This window comes from Beta vulgaris, chromosome 1 (assembly GCF_026745355.1).
Source record: "Beta vulgaris subsp. vulgaris cultivar EL10 chromosome 1, EL10.2, whole genome shotgun sequence".
Taxonomy (NCBI): domain Eukaryota; kingdom Viridiplantae; phylum Streptophyta; class Magnoliopsida; order Caryophyllales; family Amaranthaceae; genus Beta; species Beta vulgaris.
The window spans coordinates 2,119,138-2,146,073 of record NC_079202.1 but is presented as its reverse complement, the minus strand read 5'-3'; the positions used below and the strand labels follow the sequence as shown (position 1 = coordinate 2,146,073).

At 34.0% G+C, this 26,936-nt stretch overlaps 1 protein-coding gene across 1 annotated transcript; it reads right to left on the bottom strand.

Moving 5' to 3' along the window:
- Positions 1–1,584: 1,584 nt before the first annotated feature.
- Positions 1,585–9,170, bottom strand: LOC104901813 (hypothetical protein). Its single transcript, XM_010689437.4, has 3 exons — positions 7,876–9,170; positions 4,713–4,900; positions 1,585–2,549 (listed from the first exon to the last, which is right to left on the bottom strand). Exons 1-3 carry the CDS (start codon positions 8,522–8,524, stop codon positions 2,055–2,057), a joined length of 1,332 nt encoding a protein of 443 aa, XP_010687739.2. The 5' UTR covers positions 8,525–9,170; the 3' UTR covers positions 1,585–2,054.
- Positions 9,171–26,936: the final 17,766 nt, after the last annotated feature.

The following is a 26,936-nucleotide window of genomic DNA, read 5'->3' as shown; positions in this document are numbered from 1 at the left end:
AATAAAATTACACTTAAAATGCATTCCCATTACCGCAATTTATTAGCGACTATCAAACAGGTCGTATAAGTATAATGAAAGTGTTCAATGTTGGTAAAGCAAAGGTGGTTTATTAGTGGTGGTTATAATGGGGATATGTAATTGGATGGGGTGGGAATCGTGGGATATGTTCTATAAGAAAAGGGAAAGGAAAGGAGGGAAAGAGGGGAATACAAAGTGTGTAAAAGTATAAAAATAAGAGGCGTTAGTAAGTAAAATTAGGATGGCGTTTAGCAAAACCTTAAATTTTGGGTTAGGTTAAGTTTTATTGTACATTTATCAATTTAGCCACTTATTAAACCAATTCAAAAAATATATATATAATTGGTTCATAAATTGAAATAATTAGTACTCATGTTGATACCAACTAAACTACTATAGGTGCTTTTGTTGCCACATATAACATATATACCCCTAATAGATGTAGAACTCGCATCGAGTAATTAGATGCATATAATTTGTCGATCAACTTTTTTTGAAGTTTGCTAAGATGCTCGCATAGGGCTCGACCCACATACCCAAGCACTTGGAAGGAAATGGTCAGGGAAATCCTCTTTCAAGTTCCCTTCACTTAGTTGGGTTCGAATTCCTGACCTTTGAGGTCATGAGGTGGCATCCCTACCAAGTGAGCCAAGCTAAACTTAATAATCTCTCGATTAATTAGGTCAATCCTTTTTCAGTCGACTATGAACTTAAAGACATGGAGAATATTAAGTAGGGCTGGCAATCAGGTCGGGTCGGGTCAGTTTCAGGTTGAACTGATTTATATTTCAGGTCACTTACCCCTGACCCAAACCCGACTTGTTTTATATTTCAGGTCGGAAACCTCAACCCAAACCCAACCTTATATTTTTCGAGTTGACCCGAAACCAACCCAAAATGACCTGAAATAAAAATCTAAATATCAACATGTTTAAGTTTCAACATTCAAAGCTGGAATTTTCGGGTTGAAGTGAGTTGGGCTTGGCCCAATATTATAACCTAACCAGGTAAGGGCTAACCTAACATAATATAAGTTATTTTTAAATCAGGTCATTTCGGGTTATTTTCAGGTTCAAAACGTCAACCTGAACCTAACCCATTATATTTTCAGGTTGGGTTAGGTCGACCCATTTTTTTCAGGTCGAAAATCTCAACCCAAACCCGGAATTTTCAGGTCAGTTTCAGGTCGGGTTATCAGGTTGGGTCAGTTTTTGCCAGCCCTAAATTATTAAGCTAACTACTTTACATACAACAAAAAGCTACTTTTACTCGATTCATAAAGTTATCTTGTTCGATAATCTAGACAAAACATTCACATTTAAAAGTTAAATTTGCATACTAATAGACATTGTCTAAACCCCCCCCCCCCCCCCCCATATTCCGTTCATCCATGCTTATGATGCGAAAGATTTTGAAAAGGGAAAACATTAAAACTCGCTAGATAGGTAACTCATTAGAGTACACCATGAAAAGATGATTTATAATGAAGAATTGTATTCCACTATTTATTGATGTCTATCTCTAGTGGATTATTTATCCGGTAGGTAGATGAATCACTACTCGTGCAAAAATAGGTGAGATAGAACAGACAGTCACTGCAGATACAACTGTACAATTTCACTTCCATCTTCCACACATCCAGATAGTTGGAAGCAAGTAATGCACACTTACATAGGGTGTAATGTACATATTGCAACAAATAAATGCTTCCATCACTCTTGTACAAAAAAATTATACAAAATCTGCACACTCAAGACCAGATATAGAAGGCCAGAACTGCCCATTTGGTTAACCTGGCACTTTTTCACTGGGTGATGAAGCAACAGAACATACAAACAGACCTTCACCAAAAGAGCATTTTGGCGAATTTTCAAGCGAGGGCAGGCGAACAGCACCATATGCTTCAACCTCGGCCATGAGATCCCATGTATTGAATCTTCCAGCAACCAGTAAAATCTAGCAGCCAGCTTGATAAATTCCATGTAGGATATGTTAATGTCTTCCAAATGATTAAAGAATTCCACCATGTACTACTAATAAGGCTTTGATACGACCGGTATACAGCAATCATCATCCTCGAGATCACTAAAAGATATCTCATCTGCAATTCCCGCAGGTATAAATCTTCCACTCTGTCCTAAGCAATCATCTTCAGGCCAGTCATCACTATCATTATCATCATCAACAATACTCTGAACAGGTCTCTTGTAAGTTGAAGCAGCGAGTATGTTCTTATTCTCTGCATTTGCCAATGGTTTTTCATCAATGATAGACTTATCCATTAGCTGCAGCTCGGTGCTCACAGCATGTTTTTCCACTTCAGACTCAACTGTTGTGGAAGAAGTGGCAGGTTCAGAAAAAAACGTCCAGGACGAATTCTCTGAATGTTCATTCTGCAAGGATCTTGGAGTACAATCATCATCTAAGTCAGCACTTTCTCTTGAATAGAGGCCGCCATAAAACCATTCTGAATCTTTCTTGGCCCCTTTTTGTTGCTCTTGCATCCACTTTGCTCTGGCTTCTACAACCTGAGAAGCATAATTACCATCCATTGAATAATATACAAATCTATAACTAAGCAAAGCATTTTTTTAAAATGAATATATCTCATCTCACATGACATCATACCAAATGCACAAACTAATGGACCAAGCAATCATAATGAGATACACACCTCTCCAAGAATAGAAAGAGGAATCAAATAATTGATTTCCGAAGATCAAACATGTAGAGGGAAGAAAAGGGAACATCTTTGTGACACTTTAACAACAGAGACATCTTCTTCCTCAAACTAAGCAATTGAATCTTATGTTCGATCATGTCCCAGAAACAATAAGCTAAAAATAAGCAAGTCATGAATTGGATGGCCGAAAATTACAAGTGTGATATACCACTTCAAATCACTATATTACATGTAATCACCAAAAGACAAATACAATTAGCTCATCACCTATAAAGATGCAAGAGATCCTCCAGGAGGGCCCCAGTCTTTATTTATGCTAGGAGGCCAAGAAAGAACAATGAAGTGAAATGAGTTGTTTATTTTACTTATATAATTATACTTTTGTTAGGGAATCTTATATGATGTCAGAAAAATTGTTAGACCCTCTAGAAGGTGCAGTCAGCACTATAGAAGTCGAGTGAAAATATGTTGAGAAGATAGTGGAGGGAAAAACAATTGGGAGAGCACCACAATCCTCTGGAAAGTATAACAGGTTGTAATTGGTTTTATTTCTCTGGTTCTATTGATAGAACAGATATCTTGGGCCTTAATTCATTGCTTAATTGCTTTTGAGATCCAGTTCTTAGCATAAGGCAAGACAAAAACCTGCATCAAATAACTTAGCTCAACATGTCTAATAAAAGTGCCATAACATCTCAGCATTCCAATACATTCGAGCTCTCTGCTTAAGTGAAGTAGTAACTGACTACATTTAAGGTCAACCCATTAGCATGATGATAACATTGGCAGAGAAAATCATACAACTTCGAACTAACTGACTACATTTAAAGCAGTTTTTTGAAAAAGCAAAATGCAAAGACAGTTCTCTTACACAACTAATTTATTTTTCTATATGCTTTCGCACGCATGCGTACATATAAGGCTAGTATAGTATTATTTTATGGGGTAGGACAGCTACTTTCTCTTCTAACTCCTCTTGAAGCGTTAAATCCAACAAAGGGCCAAACATCTAGAATTTAGGAAGTTGGAGGGATGCCTAAACCTTCCTTCAAGTAAAATTTAACTACCAGCAGTTGCACGATCAACCACTTAAACCTCTTGAATGCGTTTTGGAAGCACCAACGCTAGATCATTTGCAAAGTACATAGTCATTAGAAGAGGAATCAACAAATTTATCAATACCGTAATAACAACCCAAAAGCCCTCTTGAACTCTTAACAATATCTCACGTAAGATGAAGACCAACGCTTAAGTAAGGAAGTTAAGGTGTCAAAATCCGAGTGTTTTGACACCAAAACGTGCGGCGCACTCTTGCCTATCTGTCGGCAAAGGTACAAGCCTTGTGCGGAATGGGTCTCTATGGCTCGTAGAAGCACAAGCAATGTTATCTCTTTAAATGGATACTCTTGTTGGTGACGAGAGCGAGGATCGGCCGGAGCTTGTGTGCGAGCAACAGTTACAAGCGGGACCTTGGTAGGGGGGGCAGTTTAATGCAGATTGCAATACCATGAAAAACCACAAAACTCAGTTTTAACTTGGCAGAAAGTCTATTTTCATTCATTCAGTGATATTCCCTCAGGAGGGTTACTGGGAGATACTACTCTACCCACTGAACACATTATTTGCAGTAACATAATAGTGGAAGATAAAACCAAAGGAAAAGCTAAAAACATGAAATAAAATACTAGAAAGCATTAAATAAGCATATACAAGTAAAAGTAGGTTGGATTGTAACATAAGGCCCTTCCGTATATAATGTATCAAGAAACTTACAAATCACCAAACCTGCTTGTTCCCACTTACTGATCAATTGGACCTCAGTTACACATTATATGTCTTAGACCAGAGTATCACTTTTATTTCTCTTCACTACTTTGGAACTCTCAACTTCAGCAATATTCAAGATGAAAAAATTTATATATAGATGTTTAGAAGTTCACCTTAGATATCATGTAACAATAAAAATATATCTACAATGATGTTACACCAGAAACAAAAACAAGCTTACCTCAGGTGTTGACAAAATCTCCGCATCCTGTTTATTGAGCCTTGAATGTAGGAGAACAAAATAAACTTTCCAGAAAAATCCCACGCTCATATGAGCAGGACAAAGCTCAATTCTAAGTGCTGCTAGCCTCCGCGCAAGGCGTTCAACAGCTTGAGCATGCCTTTTCTGGGACACTGACATGGGAAAATCTGCATAATAGAACAGCAAATACATCAGTACTGCAAGTAAAGAAGTGCAAATCCTCTATTTTTTAGTTCTTCATTCTAGTAAAATTAGAAAGCAAATGCAGAATAGAATAAGCCAATGAGTTAACTAGCTAAGTGAAAACGCCCTCACTCTACAATATGAACAATAAGATCGTCTATAATACATACCATGAAGAACAAGATATCATTTGATGTCATAATGCGTACCTTCAAAAGAAACAGATATAAGGCTATCCCTATTTTCCAATAAACTTTTTATCACATTCCACATTCCGGCATATTCTACTTTGAAGAAGTGAGCCCTATTTTTGATAAGTTAAAAGATGGATATTTCAATCACAAGATACATTATTTCCACGACATACGTACAGCTTATGAGATCAATTTCGAAATCAATATACAGATACCCACAGCTCAATGATGAAAAAAAAAAGATTTAATGTTGTTATTGCATCAATAATCTAATAATCGAGAGAAAGAAAGGACGAGATTACCCTACTGGCCACCAAATAGAAAGCAAGCGACCTTTCAGTTGTTTCCATCTAAGTTTTGAGAGAATACAATATTTAAAGATTTCGAAGAAAGAATATTCATCCACATGATAAACTTCAGAGACCAATCTGATTACCACATCTAATTTAACAAGCACTTTTTACGTAACTTCTAACAAACAATCAAGCATGCAAACGCAATAACCTAACTAGGGATGGCAGTGGGGCGGGTTTAGTAGGAGACCCGCCCCATCCCCGCCCAATTGAGGCGGGGATGGGTCTAGGTTTGGCGGGGATGGGGATTAAAATTGTACCCGCAATGGGTGGTGGAGCGGGTGTGGATTTTATGTTATGCCCTCCCCATCCCCGCCCTCCCCGCCCCCGCCCGCCCCACCCCCGCCCCGCATATTTATTATTAAAATTCAATTTATATAGATATATTACTAATGTATTTGAAGACACTTTTGAAATGTAATAAAACATTTACCTTTGTTAATGTATTTTAACTTTTCTTTTACTATATCATATTGTGATTTTGTGAAGTAGACAACTATAATGGGCTTATGGCAGATTTTTTGGTGGATTTTTTGCGGGGATGAAGTGGATATGACGTGGGTACAACGCGGGTGTGGGGGCGGGGCGGGGGTGGGTCTAGAATTTTCCCCCGCAATGGGTGGTGGGGCGGGGATGGGGATCGAATCTTCCCCCGCAATGGGTGGTGGGGCGGGGATGGGGATGAGAATTTAATGCGGGTGCGGGTGTGGGGGTATCACCCTCCGCACCCGCCCCGCCCAATTGTCATCCCTAAACCTAACTACACCAGCTAATATCGAAACAAGCCAATAAGCCCTTTACTAATATTGAGCAATATTTTATTCACCCTAGCATTCCTCCCTTCCTTTGAATTACTTCTCCCAAACTCCCACCTAATCACTTCTAAGCAATCTAAAAAAACATGGAAACTGTACAATAAATACAATCTCATTTCACATTTATTTGGACAGTTTGTTGACATTGGCCTTGCTCCCTCACAAATTTTTAATTACAATCTGTTCAAACCTAAGCAAAGCTTCATCTAGCACACTCTGACAAAGCCATGATCTAAGATCGTGTGCTCGTGCTGCCTATCCTCAGCTCCAAATGTATCTTTATCTTAATCCACACATGTCTGTCTACACTCTTATGGACGCTAAATACACAATGTATGATAGAATATATAAGGTAGCAGCCCATATATATAATAGAAGCATAGAATCTGTATCTTTGAATCTTTACAACCTTTCCAACCAAAAAACTCTCAAGCAGAGCTGAAAATGTAATAAAATTGACAGAGCAAGGCCAAACATCCACCACAACTGCCTTCAAGGACCTAAGGACCATATCGTACCACACAGTAGCACCCAAAATCATGAAATACCAATGTCCTAACGGACACTAGCACCTAAGGACCCAATCCAAAACAGCCCAACCCAAGCAAAGTGGATAATTAGTGAAAGAATGACCTGTAGGAAAGATAAAGGATGGCAGTACATTTGGTTGAACTAAACTACAGATAAAGTCCAAGTGCAAGATTGGCACCTATGTAAGTATTTTCTCTAAACCAAGTGCAGTGACATACATTTAAGTAGACCTTTAAGGAGACAATTAGACATGTGACGGTATCTGTAAATAAGAGATGACTAACCTTCGAAAAGCAAATCTACTACTGTTACTAAACCACGTCAGTAACAATTACAAGCCACCACATTTCGCCCCATCTCATGCATTGACATGGCGCCACTTCCCTAACATGAAGTTTCTCTAGGAAATGATCAGTAAAATTGTGAAACGTCTCAAATCCCTAACCACATACTTCGTATATCATAATACTACCACCAAGCTACATCCACATTCATAACTAAATTCCATTACAAACTACTAAAGATTAGGGAAAGGCCCTTTTTCTAATTTTAGTAATCCTTTTCCCTTGTTAAAAACATCTAAACTAATTAAAAGAACACACGGATATGACTTGGGCCATCACAACTTCACAGGCAGAGTAGTAGGCTATAACACAAATTATGAATATAATCCCAACGATATTAGCCAGTTCATTATGTACAGATTATAAGCACTGCAATCAGTACTACTTAATGTATTAAACTGAAGACAAACTACAGCCAACGCTGAAACAACATTAATTGTCTTGAACTACTAAGACGAAACACAAAAAAAGTACCTCTGGAACCTAAAACTAGTTGAATACAAAATGGTGAAATACAGTTCAAGACTCCAAGTACGTGTTCTCATTGAATATATCAGAAGCAAATGGTGAAATCATACCCAAATTGCACAAAGGATAAAATTAACATACAAAGCAAATACATTTGAATTTTGAAAGCTTGACCAAAACCAATCAAATAACTCTCAGATTTTTATCAGAATCTTAACAATTCTCATAATCAAATAAATACTTGAAAGCCATACCTTCAAATTGTTCTTCATCATCAACAGGAAAATCCAACCAAGTCTCAGGATGATGCCCAATATCCCCAGCAAATGTTAAAACTTCATCAGTCAATCCTACAGCTTGGTTGATCCCATCATCATCACCATCATCACTATCACCATCATCATCATCATCCTCATCTTCTTCTTCTTCAACCTTCTGCAATCCCAACCGACGCGAATTCAAAGAAGAATTACAATTCTCTAAAACACGAATCTCCGAAAAATTTCTATTCGCAGTCGAATTCCGAGAATTAACCGATGAATCACCATGTTCGTCCCCAGAAATGGAAGGATCGGTCGATTCTGACCGATTCGACTCAGAAATGACTCGTTGATCATGTGATTGAGAAGAAGAACAAGTCGTTGTCGTCGGAGGAGGAGCGAGAAAATTGGCGACGCCCCAAAGTTGACGAGTTAGGGTTTCTTTAAATTCGCCCAAATCATCTTTCACACCACGTAGATCTCCTTCAAATCTATCACTTTCTCTCTCCTCCATGACGTCATTTTCCGGCGCCGTCGGATTAAGACGTCGACGATGAGAGGAAGAGAGAGAATTATGATTATTTGCGTCGAAATCTTCGTCAATGCGGAGAGAATTGGCGATTGAACGAGCAAGCCATGACATTTGGGTAGTTTTTTTTGGTTTTGAATTTGAACGAATCACAAAGTTTGATTCCTTTTGCCTCGAATTCCTAAGTTGTTCAAATGAAAAGAGTCAGCCTGGATTTTTTTTTTGTTTTTTTCTGTAGTAGATTTTATTATTAGGAACATAATCATGATTGTCTTCATTAAGACATTAAATTAGGTTATCTAATGAGGTGGTGAAATGACTTTTCTACCCTTATGAGTTGCAACATGGGAGGAGTAGTCTTATATGCACATAATGTGTGCGGAAGTATACAAAGTTTTACATGGAATTTGGAAGGGGAAGAGGAAGAAGATTAAGGAAAGGAGAAAAGAAGAAATCGAAATTTTGTTAACAGTATTTGGTGGTTTTGTGTTTATTGTTTTAGTAAAGTTGAGATATTGTTTTTTTAATGGGAGTTTCGTGTCCTCCTCCTACTTATCGAATACAGATGCGTATTAATTAAGGATTAAGGAGAAGAGAGTAAATAAATTAAAGAGAGACAAAAGGGAAGGGGGGATCCATGTGATAATGAGAAATACAGCAAAAGAATAACTAATATAAATAATGTTGAAACTTAATTAAAGTGTTGCATGTGAAAGATAATGGAGGTAGTAATCATAATTTTTTTTTTTTTTTCCACATATGACATTTTGTTGGGTTGCTTTCTCCATGAAATAATTGTTTGGCCACAATTGAAGAATATTGACGGAGAGAGAACTAATATGTTTTGTCCTTGAATTAAATTCAAGCTAACCTCAACCTAAAAGAGGAACGTCATAACTATTTAAAAAGATGAATGTAACTATATATATATATATATGCACCCTCATAAATGATTTGAGATTGCAGTTGTAACTTTGCTTCCTATTAATTATATTGTTTTATAGGAATTTTACCTCCCGTTAATGTTTGTATTTTCTCTTACTTTTGTTTAATCGTTGTAGGTGGTTCGAATGAATGAGATTTTGTTTTGTGAGAAGATGGAGAGAAAAGGACAAAAAAATTGAACGACTGATGAATGGAAGCGAAAGACTCAGATGAAAAAGTGACAATGGCATTCTTGGTGGTGAAAACGTCGAAGACTCGAATAGGAATCCTTAAAGAGGAAGGGTGAGAACTACGAAGAGTTGAATAGGGTGACTCGAAGAGTACCAGCAGCTGTGTGACGGTCGGCTTGTGGTAAGTGCCCGAGTAGGGAGTGCCGAGAAGGGATGGAGAGAGTCGAGTTTGGTGTAACACCCCCAAAATTCATACACGTATAAACTACGTCACATCGACTTTGGGAGTGTTACCGCCGCGGTGAAACACAAGGCTTATTGAAATGAAGACATTAACTTAAAACATTAACTTGCTCCTTATTATGAAAACTAAACTGCAAAGGAAATTAAATGTTAACTACAACTCACAAATCACTATGGACCCCTTTTTTATTTAAGACCATAAATTAAGTAATAAACAAACTCTAGAAGGTTCAATAAAAACATTTTAAAAGTTTAGAAAACAAAGAGTATCCCCTCTATGTCCGAACTCATGCAGCATCAATAACATACCTAATCTGCTCCCTATTGAATATCAATGGTTCATCATAGGTCAACAAACAAACACAAATAACAAACAATCAACTATGATGAGTACGGACTTTAATAGTGAAATAATATACCAAGCATAATGTAATACTTCGTATTTTTGGTAAGTTAATGTGTATGCTTTTAGAATTTTTATGGTTATTAAAAAGACTTGTTATTTATTAAAAAGGCTTGTTATTTACTAAAAAGGCTTTTAAAATAGGCTTTTATAAAAGATTTTGAGTATTTAAAAATAAATTGTAGTCCAAATAGATGTTGGGCTTAAGTTTACTAGTTTTAAAAGCCAAGTACTTTGGTAAAAAAAAATTAAAATGTTTTAAAGAAATCTAAAAGGTTTAGAAAAGAAAAGAAGAAAAAAAAAGGTTTGCAAAAGATTAAAAAAAAAAAATCGGTGCAACAATGCACGCTAATGAGTGAAAAAGGTTTTGATAAGTTTGCCTGTGCCTCCTCTCTCCTCCTTTTTTCTCTCTTCTCTCTCCTCTCCCACAAAACCCTAATTTTCAATCTAGGGGCTACCACCACCTTTTTGGGAAATGGTAAGCCCCTAATCTGGTTTTATTACTAGCTTTTTACGTTTATGTTTATGTTTCCAATAAATCTTAGTCTCTCTTTAATGGAGAGTTTTCCTACCCATATATTGGGTTATGTCTACCCATATATTGGGTTTTATCTCTCTCCATGTGGGAGTTTAGAGAATTTGTTTTTGAGTTTTTCTGTATTTCAAGATGTTGATTTGTTAATCAAAATTTGTGCGGAGTTGCAACAGATGTCAAGACTTCGTTTACAATCACTTGAATTGAATCTGATTCTATTTCAAAACTACAAAAGATCGATAGACCCCCTTGCAAAAGGCTGCATCAGACAGCGATGTGAAAGACAAGGGTTTTCAGAAGTGTTAGATCTACTCAACGATCGTGGTTTTATCATATTAAAATTGTATTTATTTCATTTGATATGTATTTATTTAGTTTTGACTTTTATTGTAGATGTCGTATGACTTTGAATCAATGAATTAATGTTACTTTAGAAAAAAAAGGTTTTGATAAGTTTTGGAAATTTTTCCTTTTAACTAATGTTTTAGTTATTTTACCTTCTATAATTATGTATTATGGGATAATTTATATCTTTTTCAAATCTTAGTTGGATAATCATAAATATTAGTTAGATCTTAGCTAGATTAGTTTATCTTTTTCCCTAAATTCATCTTTTAATTTCCTAGTCATATTCCGATTCTACCTATCCAACTAGTATAAATAGGCGTCTCTATCCATCATATTTTTCACACCAAATTTGATAAATACATCTCTTTTCTCAATTTAAACTCTCTCTCCCTCTCTTAGCCTACCATTTCTCTTCTCTCCTACTAGTTATTAATTTTCAAGGTGCGTGTATATGTCTTTAATAATTATTTTTGCAACCTTAGTATTTTGGATTGAAGTCCATGTTTTTATAAGTTTTATTATGAACTATATGTGTTGTGTATGAACATGTTTGAATGTATGTTAATTTTATTATGCACTTGAATCATTCCTTTAGTTCAATATTATTATAAAGATTGATCTTTGAATCTATATTCATATAATTTACAAGGAGTTTGATATTTAATTGCATGTATTTCAAAAATAATGTTTACACGTGTACTTTTTGTACAAGTCATTAAAACCGAAGGATTTTTATTATATCTTTTATGGTCCCAATTACTACCTCCGTTTCAATTTAATCTACACATTTACACTTTTCATGCATGCCAATGCAAAACTTTGAGGACATATATCTTTAATTTTGTATTTGTAAAAATTATAAAAGTACATATTAATAAAATACATACTAATATGAATCTAACAAGATCCCACATGACTATGTTTTTATTCCCGTATAAATCACAAACGAGGGTCAAAGTGCAATTTGTGAATAGGTAAATATTTATTAGCAACAACTTGTTATTTATTAGCAAGAATGCTAAATATTATTATTATTTACCCAACTTTTTGTATAAGTCATGTGAACAAGGTAGTATCCCCTCGTAATAGACGCAGTAAGCTAAGGAATACTAAACTTTGGGGGTGTGCACACTTTGGGAAAGGTACCTAGGCAAGAAAAAATGATTTTATCAAGGTTATATACTCTATATTATACAAGTATTATCAAGTATCCAGAAAAAAAATTCGAAATTAAATATTTCAAATGTTAAATTAAATAAAGTGTTTAATATTTCGCAAAATATATATACTCAATATTTTTACTAACACGCTTTTATTTGTTTTGTTTTATGGCTTTTGTCCCTATGATGACCATATTTTGGCGAGCAAATTTTACAGGTTGATATGATACGTACTTCACGTGGGGGAGCTAGTGAGGAATAATAATTAGTCAAGAAGTTGTTATTTTATTTTCTTTATTTCCATTATTGTCATAGTTGTACAATAAAGTTTATATTAATAAAGAGAAGTTATTATTTAATTTATTTCCGCTGCATTAGTTTAAGTTCAGTTAATAGTTAGTATTAAAGCCTTTAACGTTATCACGTGGCGGTAATGCTCTTAAGTTTTTTGATGAGTTTTATATTAGAATAAGTTTTCCAAAAGAGAGAAATTTGGGGGTTAGACACACATAATTTATATAATAAGAATCATTACTAGACATGATACTACGAGAGTATTACATTTTATTACTTTTATAATAAATAGTTGGCAGCGAACGAGCACCATCATCTTTCTAGAATCATACGAGCTACTTTATTCTTAATAGACAACTTGGTCTATTAGATGGAATACAAATGCGGTTGTTCCGCTTCACACCCATCAGGCCATCACCTTAGTATCCATACCCCCAAGATCGTACAGAACCTTCCGCCTACTTGAGTTATCAAAATTTATAAGGACACAACTATCGTTACAGTAGGCCTGCGTAGGAGTGTAGAACTAAGTCTCAAATTCCACCCATTGTTCACTACTTGTAGGGATTCCAACTACAAGTTTATCGCCAAATATCCTTCTTAGTGTTATCCATTCACATAACATTAAACACGTAATCATTTAATGTTCTTTCTTAGATACATTGCTTAATTCCTTAGTTTAGCTATAGGCAATCTCCTGTAATATCCTTGCTACAACAATAAATCATAGGATTTCAATCCAATACATTTCATGCTTGTGATACGATGGAATTACGCATTTCAATAAGAATGCAATCCAACTCACAAGTCATACAACCAGGAAATACATACAGTTTTCCAATCGATTTCATGTTACCAAACAATCTCATCAATCATAATCATACAAGTGTTCCATATCATGTTTCTAGGTTCCCATGAAAGAATACATAATTTAAACATGATACTAACATATCCAATTGAACTAGTATGCATATGTACCTTGTAACGGAAAATCTTTGCTGACTACTTAAACGTTCCGCTTATTAAATTGGGACCTAATCGAACTAATAAAAGTATTTCAGTGCTAAGTCCTTGATATTATTAAAATAAAAATGAGCTTAACTAACTATGTAAAGCTCAGTGTTTCGAATAATAAAATAAACATTCTTATTGTTTAAACTTTCTTTTCATAAACTTTATTGAAACTAACATAATTAGGACTTAATATTGTGTTTGCAAATTTAATTTCTTTTAACTTATAGAGTGCTTTGTTTACAACAACAAAACTTAAACCATTATATATACCAGTATTATAAAAAACAGATTTGAAAAATAAAATTATCATAAGAACTAAAACATAATTATATATTCTGATTTCTTTTACTTATTCTCAACTTTATTTATAATCATAAAACATAATCCAAGATATCATATACGAATTACATAAATCAGATTTTACAATTTAACTAAAGTAGAATAGAAGAGTTTTATTTTCTCTGTACCGAAGTGGACGAAATTCCGGTAGCAAAACGCTTGCAGCCTCGACGCTTCTCTCATACAACACTCAAGCCTCGCACAGTCCCTTGAGCCACGCACAACGCTCGCTCGCACACCCCTTCGACACCTTCGCCCGACTCGCACGACAACTTCCCTCGAGTCTCGCACTTGCTGAGCGCACACACTGCAACACCCTCGAGTCTCGCTCGACTCGCTCGGATACTCGCACACACAGTCGCTCGACCGCATGCAACCTCGCACAAACTCGCTCGACTCGTCTCTCGATGCTAGTCGTACAACACTCGACACCGTCGCTCGACCCGATAGCACACGGCGTGTCTCACACCACACACACACACACACACACACACACACACACACACACACACACACACACACACGGTACGACCTACTTGAAGGCCGACGAAATTCAGGGGAGGGGAGGAGAAGAGTGACGAGGGAGAAGAAAAGAAGGGAGAAAAAACTTTGAGGGAGAAGAAGAAGGAAACGGCTGATTAGAACTTAGGGTTTTGTTTTTCTCTTCTCTCTTATTTATAGCATAAGTAACATAGGTTTAAGAGGATTTGTTTCCAACTCAAAATCCAATTTCTTATTTTGTTTATTTCGAAAATAAAACAAAACCGAATTAAAATATAATTAGGTACAAAAAATAGGTTGTATGGTTAAATTATAAATGTAGGCTTACCCAGATTATACTAGCATTTTTTGCACGCTATGCGTGCATGTCCAGTTAACTATTTTGATTTTCTCAATTAGTTATTAATCAGTGTTACAAAAAAATTCATTTGAAAATATATTTATAATTATTATTAGTTTTTAACTAAATTTTTCTTAAATCAATGCTTCATTGGTTTTTTTTTTGTTATTTGTTCATCATTATTCAAAAATATTATCGAGATAAAGAAATATACAGTAGAAGAAAGTTTGTGCTTAAATAAAGTGGAAAAATTTGTGTACCAGGTTCATTCATCGAAAAGAGTTTGATTTACATAATAGAGATTACTAAAGAATAATCAAAATTTAAGTTTTGAAATGTTATGAGTATAATTATCAATATGAAATTCAAATTTTTATTTTTTCTTCTAATTGTATCAATCAAGTTATACTGTCATTTTAATTTTTTAATAGAGTTTTTCACACATAGGTAAGAAGAGGAAATCATTCTCCTTAATTTAATAGTTAATTTAAATTTCAAATTCAATTCCATTATTAACTTATTCAATATATATGGCAAGTAGGAGGAAAAAAAATTATATAATATATATGACAATTTAAATTCATTAAGAGTATATTAGAATTTTTAAGAGGGGACACCATCTTCCTCCCCCATTCACTTATATGATAGAGATATATTTTTTTCCTAAATAATATTAAAATGATTTCAATTTTATTCTTTATATTTTCTTATTTATAAAACTAACTCCCAAAAATACGGAGTATTATAGGCTTCCCCACCTTAAAGGAAGTTTCGTCCTGAAATTTTGATGAAGACAGTCTTAACGACGATCTTTTGCACTTCTAAGTCCCAATATTTCACAAGTGTTTTATAATTTTCGCAAGTCACATAAGCGATGAATACACATAAATAACAGATTTAACAAACTTTAGCAAACTTTAGATGGAATTGCGAAATTCTATCGCATTCTTCCCCCCTTAAAAGCAAAGTTACGTCCTTGTAACTCACCTACCTCTTGAAAAAGCTCAGGGTACTTCAGACGCATCACATCTTCTGCTTCCCGTGTATGTGGCTTCTTAAGTTTTCTTATTTCTCCACAACACCTTCACAATTTTAACGTCCTTATTTCTCGTACTACACACCCTGTGGTCTAGGATCTTGATGGGTTTTCCCTCATAGGACAAGGTTTCGTTTAACTTGATGTTTTCAGGTTATAGGACATGTGACTCGTCAAGTACGTATTTTCGGAGTTAGGATACGCGAAACACGTTATGGGCCCTTTCTAACTCGTTAGGAAATTCCAGGCGATAAGCCACTTTGCCTACTCGTGCCAAAGTCTCATATGGTCCTATGAACTTAGGGCTTAGTTTCCCTTTTTTTCCAAATCGCATCACTCCTTTCATCGGGGACACCTTAAGCAACACTTTTTCACCAACTTCATAATTATCTTCCCTTCACTTCTGATCCGCATAGGATTTTTGCCTGTCATTTGCCGCCCTAATCTTCTCCTGAATGACTCACACCTGATCCATAGTCTCTTGAATCATTTCAGGACCTAACACAACAGTCTCACTAATGTCGTTCCAACACAAGGGACTACGACACTTTTTGCCATACAGTGCTTCGAATGGAGCCATTTTAATACTAGCGTGATAACTGTTGTTGTATGAGAACTCTATGAGGTCCAAATGGTCTTTTCATGATCCTTGGTATTCTAAGGCACAAGCTCTTAACATGTATTCCAAGGCCTGGATGTTTCTTTCTGTTTGATCGTCTGTAGCTGGGTGAAAGGTTGTACTCATCAATAGCTTACTACCAAATGCTTCCTAGAACTTTTTCCAGAAATTCGAAAGGGATCGTGAATCTCGATCTGACACTATACTCGTGGGTACTCCCTGCAGTCGAATGACATGTTTAACGTATGCTTTGGCTAGGGCTTCCATACTCCACGTGTCTTTCATGGGTATGAACCTCGCAGTCTTAGTCAATCTGTCCACTATTACCCATATTGTATTATTGCCTCCCTGACTCCTAGGTAAGGCTATGACGAAGTCCACAGATATCGAATCCCACTTCTGTGTTGGAATGTCTAGAGGTTGGATTTTTCCTTGAGGTCTCTTGTGTTCGCTTTTAACCTTTAAACACGTCATGCATTTGGAAACAAACTCGACTACTGCCCTCTTCATGCCAGACCACCAAAATATCTTTTTAGGTCATTATATAACTTATCTGCCCCTGTGTGGACGTAGTTCGTGTTATGACCTTCACTCATGATATTTTGCTTCAACTCCTCACATTTTTGCGGTACACACCACCGATCCTTGTAGCGTATACTCCCATCTTCGTGTATGTAACACCCCCATGACTCCTCCTTATATAAACTAGGAGAAATTACGGGAGTTGTTATGTCACGCATGATAATACGTAAGGCTAATCCGAGAATACAGCGGAAGTCTTTTAAAATAAACTGGAAATACTTTAATGCAACTGAAATAAGAAAGTATGTAAATGAGTTACAAACTCGGAGACTATCCCATACTAGTCCCATCTTCAAAACAAGTCAAACCTTGACCCCATTGGTCAAATAAAGTCAACATAAAATTCAAGATAACTTAAATAAGAAAGTACTCGTATACTAAAATTCCCATCCGGATGCTTATAATTTCCATGCACATCAAGAACTTGTACCTGCAACTTCTTCTCTAAACTCTGCTCGCCAAATGGGTCATCACAGGGTCGTTGAGGAAAAACAACAACCAAAAGAAAACAAAGAAACACATACTTCAGCCACGCTGAGTACATAACACAACTAAACTAATGCGAATAATAATGCATGCAATCCTCAACAACTTCGGCTTGCTCTTCTTATGACTCTACATGCGACAAGCATATAACTGTACTTACTGGATACTTTCTTTTAGTATTATTTGGCAATGAACGGGAACCACCCTCCTCTTGGAGTCATACGGGCTACTATTCCTTGTGTAAGAGATCCCACACCTCTTACTAAAGTTCCATGAACTTTAAATAACTTGACTCGAGAATTTTAAGCTTGTTAGCAATGTAAGAGGGTGAGGGTGAGCCTCTAGACTCAACATCTCAGAGATACATAATACGAGTGACGCCTAGTCCACTTAAAGATCTTGATAATTGGAATTCCATAAACTTTCTTGATAAAATAAAAGCATTAGCATCGTCATGCTAAGCTATATGCAGGAGTATAGTTTCACACTAACTCCCCCCTTATTTTCAATTCTCATGGGGGATCCACCCTAAGAGTTTTATTGCCAAAGCCCATTATATGAGACACAATCACAATAATAATACATCTAGCAAATAAATTAATTTCTTATCTTTCGTTAACAAGTGAATGCAACAAACACCATAAGTAACTCAATTCTAAATTCTTTGAGACCTTGCTCATCTTATTACTTTAATGATCCATGAGTCCTTTCTTACTTTCTTAAGGATCCATGATCCAATCAATTGAGTCCTGCTCAATGATTCAACTACTTGTGAGACCTTGCTCAATAACTTTAGACTTGTGAGACCTTGCTCAATAACTTTAAAACTTGTGAGACTTTGCTCAACAATATATAACTTCTCATGAGACCCTGCTCAATAATATATATAACTTCTAATGAGATCATGCTCAATAAAATATCTCTATTATATAAGCCAGGAGAGGAGGTGTGGTGTCCTTTTTGAAGTGATTAGAATACCCTCTAATTATTTAAAACAATGTTTTTCTTTTTATTAAAAATTGAAAAATGAGAATCAATGAAACTTGCCATATGAGTAGGTCAAAAATGAAATATGCAATACTATTAATAACTTGACAAACTAGATTGACACAATCAATTCACGAAATCAATTAGAATCTTCAACCAAAAAAAGTTAGCAATATATCGTGATAACATAATATTTCATATTTACAAAGTTCAAACAATATGGTTTATTAACATTTATAATTGTTAAAGAACTATACTAAAGTCGCTGAAAAAAAATTATTAAATCATCGACCAAATTTTTCAGTGGCGGTATTGAACAGTTAAAAATCATTCCTTTAATTTAAAAAGATAATAACACCTACAAAAGAACCTCAATAATTTATATCACTACCAAAATAATTTTAGATAAAAAAAATATCCATTTGTATATACCTACGTAAGATTGTCAACGCACGCATCGCGTGCATATGCAACTAGTATAACTTATAATAAGACCTTGCTCAATAAAATATGTAACTTATAATGAGACCTTGCTCAATAAATATTCTCAGGCAAGCCCTAACTTCAAGAATAACTTTAATAACTTTAATCATGCTCAAAAGAAATAATGATCAATCACATGCTTTTCAAATATAGGAATAACTATATTTATAAGGCATAAGTCTCTCCTTACATGTTCAAAAGAAAACCCTAAAAATTTCAAGAAAACATAATTAACCTTTTGCTTCCCTTTGATATTTGCAAGATCTTTCCTACAATTTTCAAAACAAAAACTAGATTAGAAGCTTGAACTTTGAAGAAAATTACTTGAAGAACTTACTTGAGGAAGAACAAGGGTTTGAGAGAAAAACCCACTTACTCCTTTTTTTGAGAAATGGTGGCTAGTAAAATGATGAAAAACTTAGGGTTTCCCTCTTTTATATTGGTAGTCTTTTGGGTAAAAGTAGAGGTGATCATGGGCCGGGCCGCGGCAAAAAAATTTGCCCATTGACCGGGATGGACCTATATTCGGGCCGAATTTTTATGCCCAAAGCCCGCTATTTCGGGCCTAAATTAGCGGGCTTTTGCGGGCCAAAATAGACTAAAAAGTCGTTTTTGGCTTACCCAAAGCCAAAAAAACGGCCCAAGCTGGGCGGGCCAAAAAAATCTTCCCAAAAACGGGCAGGGCCAAAATGATCACCTCTAGGTAAAAGACTAAAATACCCTTACTCATCAAATTGCCAAAATACATTTGTGATCAATTTCCAAAATAATATTCCTACTAATATTAATAAAATACTTTCTTAAAAATACTAAAATACTTCTTCGTGGAAATACTCAAATAATCTTTTGGTAAAATGACCAAAATACCCTTTTGCTCTCAAATACTGAAAGTGAATAGCTTTAATAATTCAAAAAATGATTAAAACTATTTAATTAAATATTTTTAAAATATGGGGGATTACAGTGTATTTCAAACCCTTCTGTTTTGCCCTCCTTAAATTTCGCTTTGACTCGCTCAAGTTTCACATCCCCAGGCTTAGTCTATCTTATTTCATCTAGGAAGTTGGGTTGGATGGTTAGGGCACTCAATAGCTTTTCTACTTCCCTTTATAAACAACTTCTATTTGGAGTTTAGAAGATTCCTCACAAAGTTTGTTGTCAACTACCAAGGTGTTCAGACTATGTCTAGATAGCAATAACGTTTGCTCATCATGGTATTGTATGTCTAAGTCATAGTCCTTAATGAGATCTAACCACCTGCACCGTCTCAAATTGAGGATTTTCTGGGTGAAGATGTATTTGAGACTTTTGTGATCTATGAAAATTCGAGAAATCAATCCCGTAAAGGTAATGTCTCCAGATTTTTAAGGCAAAGACAATTGCGGCCAACTCTAGGTCATGTGTTAGGTAGTTAACTTCATATGGTTTCATCTGACGGGGCGTATAAGCTATGACTTTCCTATTTTGCATAAGAACACAACCCAACCCATTCTTTGACGCATCATTATAGACATCATATCCCTCATTTTCGTTAGGCAAGGTTAGGACAGGTGCTAAAGTTAATCTTTCTTTGAGAGTTTGAATGGCTTTCTCACTGTCCTTATTCTAGTTAAACTTACAATCTTTCTTCATTAAGTTAGTCATGGGCTTTTCTATTTTCGAAAAGTCTTTCACAAACCTCCTATAATGACCGGTTAAACTCAAGATACTTCTTACTTCTGTGACATTCTTTGGTGTAGGCCATTCACTCACAACTTTTATCTTCGAAGGATCAACTAACACACCCTCCTTAGAGACGAAATGACCCAAAAATGACTCTTTTCCTAACCAAAATTTACACTTCGAAAACTTTGCATACTGTCATGGGATTTGCTATTGATCACATTTAGGCTTTGGTATTTTGGTGACAAACTTTCATAATCGAACTAATTTGAATTCTAGGCCAAGATATTGGGTAAAAATTAAGGGGTCCCTTTGTTAGGGGGGGTTTCATACTTATTTGTTCTCTTAATTGATTAGTTAAAAACTACTGGAGATAGGATTTAGTTAATTGATTATAAGCGGTTAATCTTGATGACCATTCGAGAGAAGAATTGAGTACTTTTAAGTGAGAAAAACCTTGCATAATTATTGATTTTGATTTACATTGCATTGAGAACCAATCTTCCTACTTGATTCGTGCTACTAGCCTTGACCCTAGTGTTTTCCATATTGATTTTGTTATCCCTAATATATTTGATTATTTGTTATTCTTAGTTTTATAGCCTAGTTGTTACAAAACCATTTCAAAACCCCCTAAATATCCTTCGACTAGGTAATTTTAGCTTGTTTAGAATTTAACTAATCACAATTTTTCTATGGAACACCTCTTGACTTGCCTTTACTATATTCTTAGGAGTTAAAAGTATAGTTTGAAAAGCGATTTTGGTGCATTTACGACACACTAAAAATCTATTATCACAAAAAAAAATTATGGAGAGCTGAAGATGAGCATGGTGCACTCACACCTTGAGCTCACGTTCTCCCTCACCTAAGCATGGTGCACTCGTACCATGTGTTAGATACTCCCGCATCTATTTACGTGCTAACAAATCACGGAGATGAAGAAGTTTGGTGCATTGACACCACTTTTTATGGTGCGCCTGCACTTATCAGGTTCCGAAGATTTTTGTGAGGCCTTGCACCGTTTCAAAACATTATTTAGATTCCTTTCCGACTTATTCTTATTGTGAGGGAGTTCTTATAAGTTTATAAGGGTTATATTCGAGAAAAGAATCATTGATACTCTTGGATTTGAGATTGAATTTTATTGCAAAATAACTTTGAGGTACTTTAAATAGATAAATATAGGTTGATTTCCAAATTTTATAGTTCTTCTTTTGTTTGTTCTTCTCTCCTTTATTTATAGTTAGGTTAGATTGATTGTTATAGTTTCATGATTAGTTGATATTCTTCCCTCAATCCTTCATTAATCATGTTTAGACTTACTTTAGTTTACTATTCTAGATTTTCATGCTTAGAATCCATGATTACTGATTACATCTCTATCTCGGATTCGAGTGAAAGTATGAAATTATGTCTTTTCTTTAATTGTTAATGTAATAGTGGATTATTAATGAACTTTATGCATTGATCTTGGTGTTGCAGAGCAAGTACAAGTATTAGTAGCATAGCAAAAATGCGTTCCTCGTCATGTCATTAATATGTTTTATGTTTGCTCGCGGTAATTGTAGCCTCTCGGGAGAATCAATGACTGCATCTTTGATGCACTGCTAGTACATCCGAGAATTCTTAATTGACTAGCTAGTTGTAAATAGCCCCGAACAAAAGATTATCCCGGACCTACACCGAGGTATTGACGGAGATTTGAAAGTAGCGCGACCCAAGACTCTATTTTATCATCAATCCAATCGCCGTTTATCCTTTATGTTTTTCTTATCAATGAATTGAGGCATAAGATATTGATCACTTTTACACTTTGGTATTTTGGTTACAACTATTTTTAATCGAATTTTGAACGCAATAATTCTCATCCCCATGAATCAACTTGATTTCTAGGCAAATATATTGGGTAGCAATCAAGTGGATCTTTTTAGGGGTTTTTCGTATTTAATTGAATATCTTAAAACTAAATAAAGACCATTCGAGAAAAGATTTTAATTGGTTGATTAATCGTTTAATCTCGATGACCATTTGAAAAAGGAGTCGAGGAATTTTGAAGAAAACTAATCATTTGGGCACTAGGCCCAATGTGAGTAGGACCGCTAGCCATGCTTCACAATTGGAAAAACGGGCATGATCATTGCCTTTAATCCGCCTTATATTGATAAGTGTCTTTGCCATAATTTTCATATTAGTAGTCCTAACCATAGTGTTTCATACTTGTTGTATTCTTAGTTTATTATCATAATTTGTTCTGACCATTTTCAAACCCTCTAAATACCATTTAATTCGGTAGTTAAATTTCTTTAAATTTCAATTAATTGCAATTTTTTTGTGCTTTAACTCATGACTTGCTTTTACCACATTTTTAGTAATTTACCGTTTGTTTAAGAGTTAAAAATACAGTTTGAAAGAGATTGATCATAAGAGACTTTTAGTGCGTCGAAAAAGCATTAAAAATTGATTTCAAACTATATTAAAAAAATGTTGATTTGATTTTATTTAATTTATGTTTTAATTAGATCGTTTATTTTAATTATTTTAGAGATAAATAAAAAATTATATTTTTTTGTCATTAAACCATTTAGAAAAAAAAAAGCCGGAATATGAATATCGTGCAACTCCAAAATCTGATTGTTGTAACTTGTATGAAAATTTGCTTAGAGCGTGCAAAAATGTTGGACATTTGAGTCAAATTGACTGGGATACATGTTAAAGACAGCTTTGCATAGATTAGCAGGAGAAAACAACTAAACTTTAATTAACCAAAGCTTGACGATATCGTGTTGGACTGCTGGTCGCTATCTTGTCGCATCAGGTCCCTTGTTTGACCACTACCCAATCCTAGTGTTCATGTGGTTTTGTCCATAGGATCTTCGCACTTTTTACCTCGCACACTCGCACTAAATTGTCATTCCGTGTGTTTACCCGATATGATCTCATTTAAAAATATTAACGACTTATAGTTAATAGTTATTAAGAATTTATCACTTAGACCTGTTCTCTTCAGCATAAAACAACTGAATTGAACTGAATTAAACTAAATTGAAATGAATAGTGATATGTGAGAGTAAAAGTATTGTCCAAAGCTAAACTAGACTGAATTGAACTGAACTGAACTAAACTGAATTGAACTAAACTGAAAATAAGATGGAGAGAATAAACCTTTCACTTTTGAAATAAAATGTGACAATTTAACCATCAATTCACTATAATTTGAATGTTGAATGTTTTCAAAAGTAAAACATAATAAATTCTTGTAATTATATAAAAGTACAAAGAAATAGACAAACCTTTTGATTTCTAATACTTTTATTTAGGTAATAGCATTCTCTTAACCTGATTCCACTAAAATAGTTATTTTTATCCTCAATTCTTTAAAAGTTTTTTTTTTTTAAAATAACTTATCGTGATATGACGTTCAATTTCCAATTTCTCACAATATTTGAAATTACGAAAAGCTAATAGAATCAATTATAAAATTTATAAATAATAATATATATGATAATTCATAATTGTAACTGATTCGGAACATTATCCAGGTCAAAATAGTAGTTTTCCTTCTATAAGCTCCATTTTTTGGTGTTGATGACCCACTTCAACCATTTTTCCTAATTCTTATGCAACTTTCAGAAAAAAAGGGTGGATTGCTTTAGATTGTACTACTACTTCCCTTATTTCAAATTTTATAAGTTGTATATGATATTTAAGGATAAACTTTGTTCACAAGTTACTCTTAATTTATATTGATAAAATAATATTATGAAATTCTTTAGCTATGTGTAATATAAATAATATTAAGCCTACTTACGATTGCTTTTCAATAAAAATAAATCATAACAAAAAAATATGCGGAAATCATTTTTCTTATTTTTTGATATGTATTTATTGCTTTAATTATTTGATTATAATACAATTTGAATTTGGCAATAGTTTTAAACATTTATAAAACATGTGAATGCATGCGATGGTCAATAAATAAATTTAATCACTTTCTATTTGTAAGAACTTTAATTATTTTTTTGCCAAGGAAAGAGAACTTCAAATTGGGATTTCATAAAAGACGACATTTTCTTACTGACAAATAAAAATATTTTTGTAATTTCTTTTTTCTTAATGTATTAAAAATCCGAGAGATTTTCATTGTGCATGTTATGCGTAATTTATTAAGGGTGACAAAGTAAGATAAGTTGTAAAAAATTTGGTACAAAACCTATTTCAACATTTGATATACGAGTAGAAATTTTACACTATATATGAACTTTTCATATTGGTATATATATAATAAATAAACGTGAATACAAAATTTCCTACAAGTACTCCCTCCATTTTTAGAGAATGTTCCGTTTTATTGTACCAACGGAAAATCAATGTAAGGAAGAGATAGGTTGTGCAAGTAGATCCTTTTTGTTTGTTTTAATAGGAGACAAATTGTAGTTCTGATCTGAAAGAGTGTATTACGTGGGTCTAAAAAGTGGGATAAAATAGTGTGGAAAAAGAACAAAATGTTACTATTGAAGGAATGACATATATGTAAAAAAAAAAAGAAATAACATAAAAGTAGATAAGTTTTTCTAGCATATGCACCTAGCACATAGGTTTAACTATTTGTTCTCACTTCTTAGCTTTATTCAACCAAATTTGATAAACATGACATAGTTAATTAAATATATTATTCTCTAATGTGAATCAGATTATGTAAAATTTGTATCATTGTTATAAAACTTAAATTTTTTAAAGTTAATTTTAGAAACAAAATTTAAACTCATTTACCCCACTTTTGGAATCAAATAGATGATAGATGCAATAAATCATACAAAGAATCACAAACAGTAAATAAAAGCAATGTAAACAGCAAAATTTCAACCAATTTTATCCTTCTTGAGTTTATGGCCCCATTTATTTCCCCTTTTTCTCATAATTTCTTTCTAGTCAAAAAAGGTATGGTGGAAATAGTACTACTGGTAATTATGAGAAAATAACAATGTTAGAAAAAGGGGTCAAATTACAAATACCGGTATTCTCGGTGACTGGCTAATGTGGATGCCACTGCACGTGTGGTGCACGAGTTTCCAAGACTGTATTAACCGGCTTTATCCGGTCAAACCCTTCCACTTTTGCTCTCACCGAGAACAAAAAATAAATTAAAAAATTGTACTCTACTTAATACTCCCAGTAAAATTAAATAAAATACTCCAGTTTTGATATAAATTTTAAGGCTCATAATAAGTACAGTACATACTTCCTCCGTTTCTAAATAAGTGCAACATTTGCATAGTGTTTACTATTCACAGTTTAAACTTTAATTAGCTTTGGTGATTTACATTTTAGGAAAAACATAGTCATGTGAGATCTTGTTAGATTCGTCTGAATGTGAATTTTTTTAATATCAACTTTTTATAATTTTTACTTATTGATAATTGAAGATATTAATGGTTAAAATAATGCATTGACAAACGTGCAAACAAGAAATGTTGCACTCATTTAGAAACGGAGGAAGTATTAAATATGCATTTTGATTTATGCAGCCTTAATTGACAATAAGCCGTTTATATACACTTCATCTGTTTTTATTAACTATAACTGCAATATTAAAATATAGCACAAGAATTTAAGAGAACGGGGAGATTAAAAAATTATCTACTAAATATTGTCAAAAATGTCCATGTTACAAATAATACGCAACTTCCTAATTCCTAAGATAAAAAACGTTGTAGGTAAAAGAAAAAATCAAGTACAATTAACTTTTACAATAGATTCATACATCAATTGATATTATTACTACCTATTTTTCATGTAAAATTTAAGGAATATCAATATATATCAAATTATATGGACAAACTTGTTAGACCTCCACGTGTTTTCCAAAATAGTACTCCATTTTTTTTTTCAAATTTTAACTAAAAGATACTATCTGTGTCTTTTTAGATGCAATATTTGATTATTTTAATGCACTCACCAAAAAGACATGGAACATCTAAAAAGATCGATGAAGTATTAAATAGTAGATAATAACATAGAACATCACGGAAAATGTTTAGGTGATTATAAGAGGTTGGCAACCCTAATGAAAGAAAATAATAATGAATTCAATATTTTGGAGAGAGAAAATGTCAATACAACTAACACATTTATTATACTTTTTCTCTATCTCATAATAGACTTGGTTCTTTTGAACTTATTTTCAGTTCAGTTTAATTAATTTCAGTTTAATAGTTTTCTCTCACAATATTCAATCAGTTCAATTCAGTTCAGCCCAGTTTAATCCAAAAAATAGAATTTTAGAGTTACTCTATTATTGTCCGAAAATCACCGGAGCCAACAAGTAGTATTTCATAAAATAATGTCACAAAATAATAAAAATTTGTAGTTTCCAGAA

Coding starts and splice junctions, on each gene's coding strand:
- LOC104901813 (XM_010689437.4), bottom strand. CDS start 8,524: ATGTCATGGCTTGCTCGTTCAATCGCCAATTCTCTCCGCATTGACGAA. Junction 4,901..7,875: donor TGATGAAGAACAATTTGAAG/GTATGGCTTTCA, acceptor TCTATTATGCAG/ATTTTCCCATGTCAGTGTCC. Junction 2,550..4,712: donor AGATTTTGTCAACACCTGAG/GTAAGCTTGTTT, acceptor TATGCTTCTCAG/GTTGTAGAAGCCAGAGCAAA.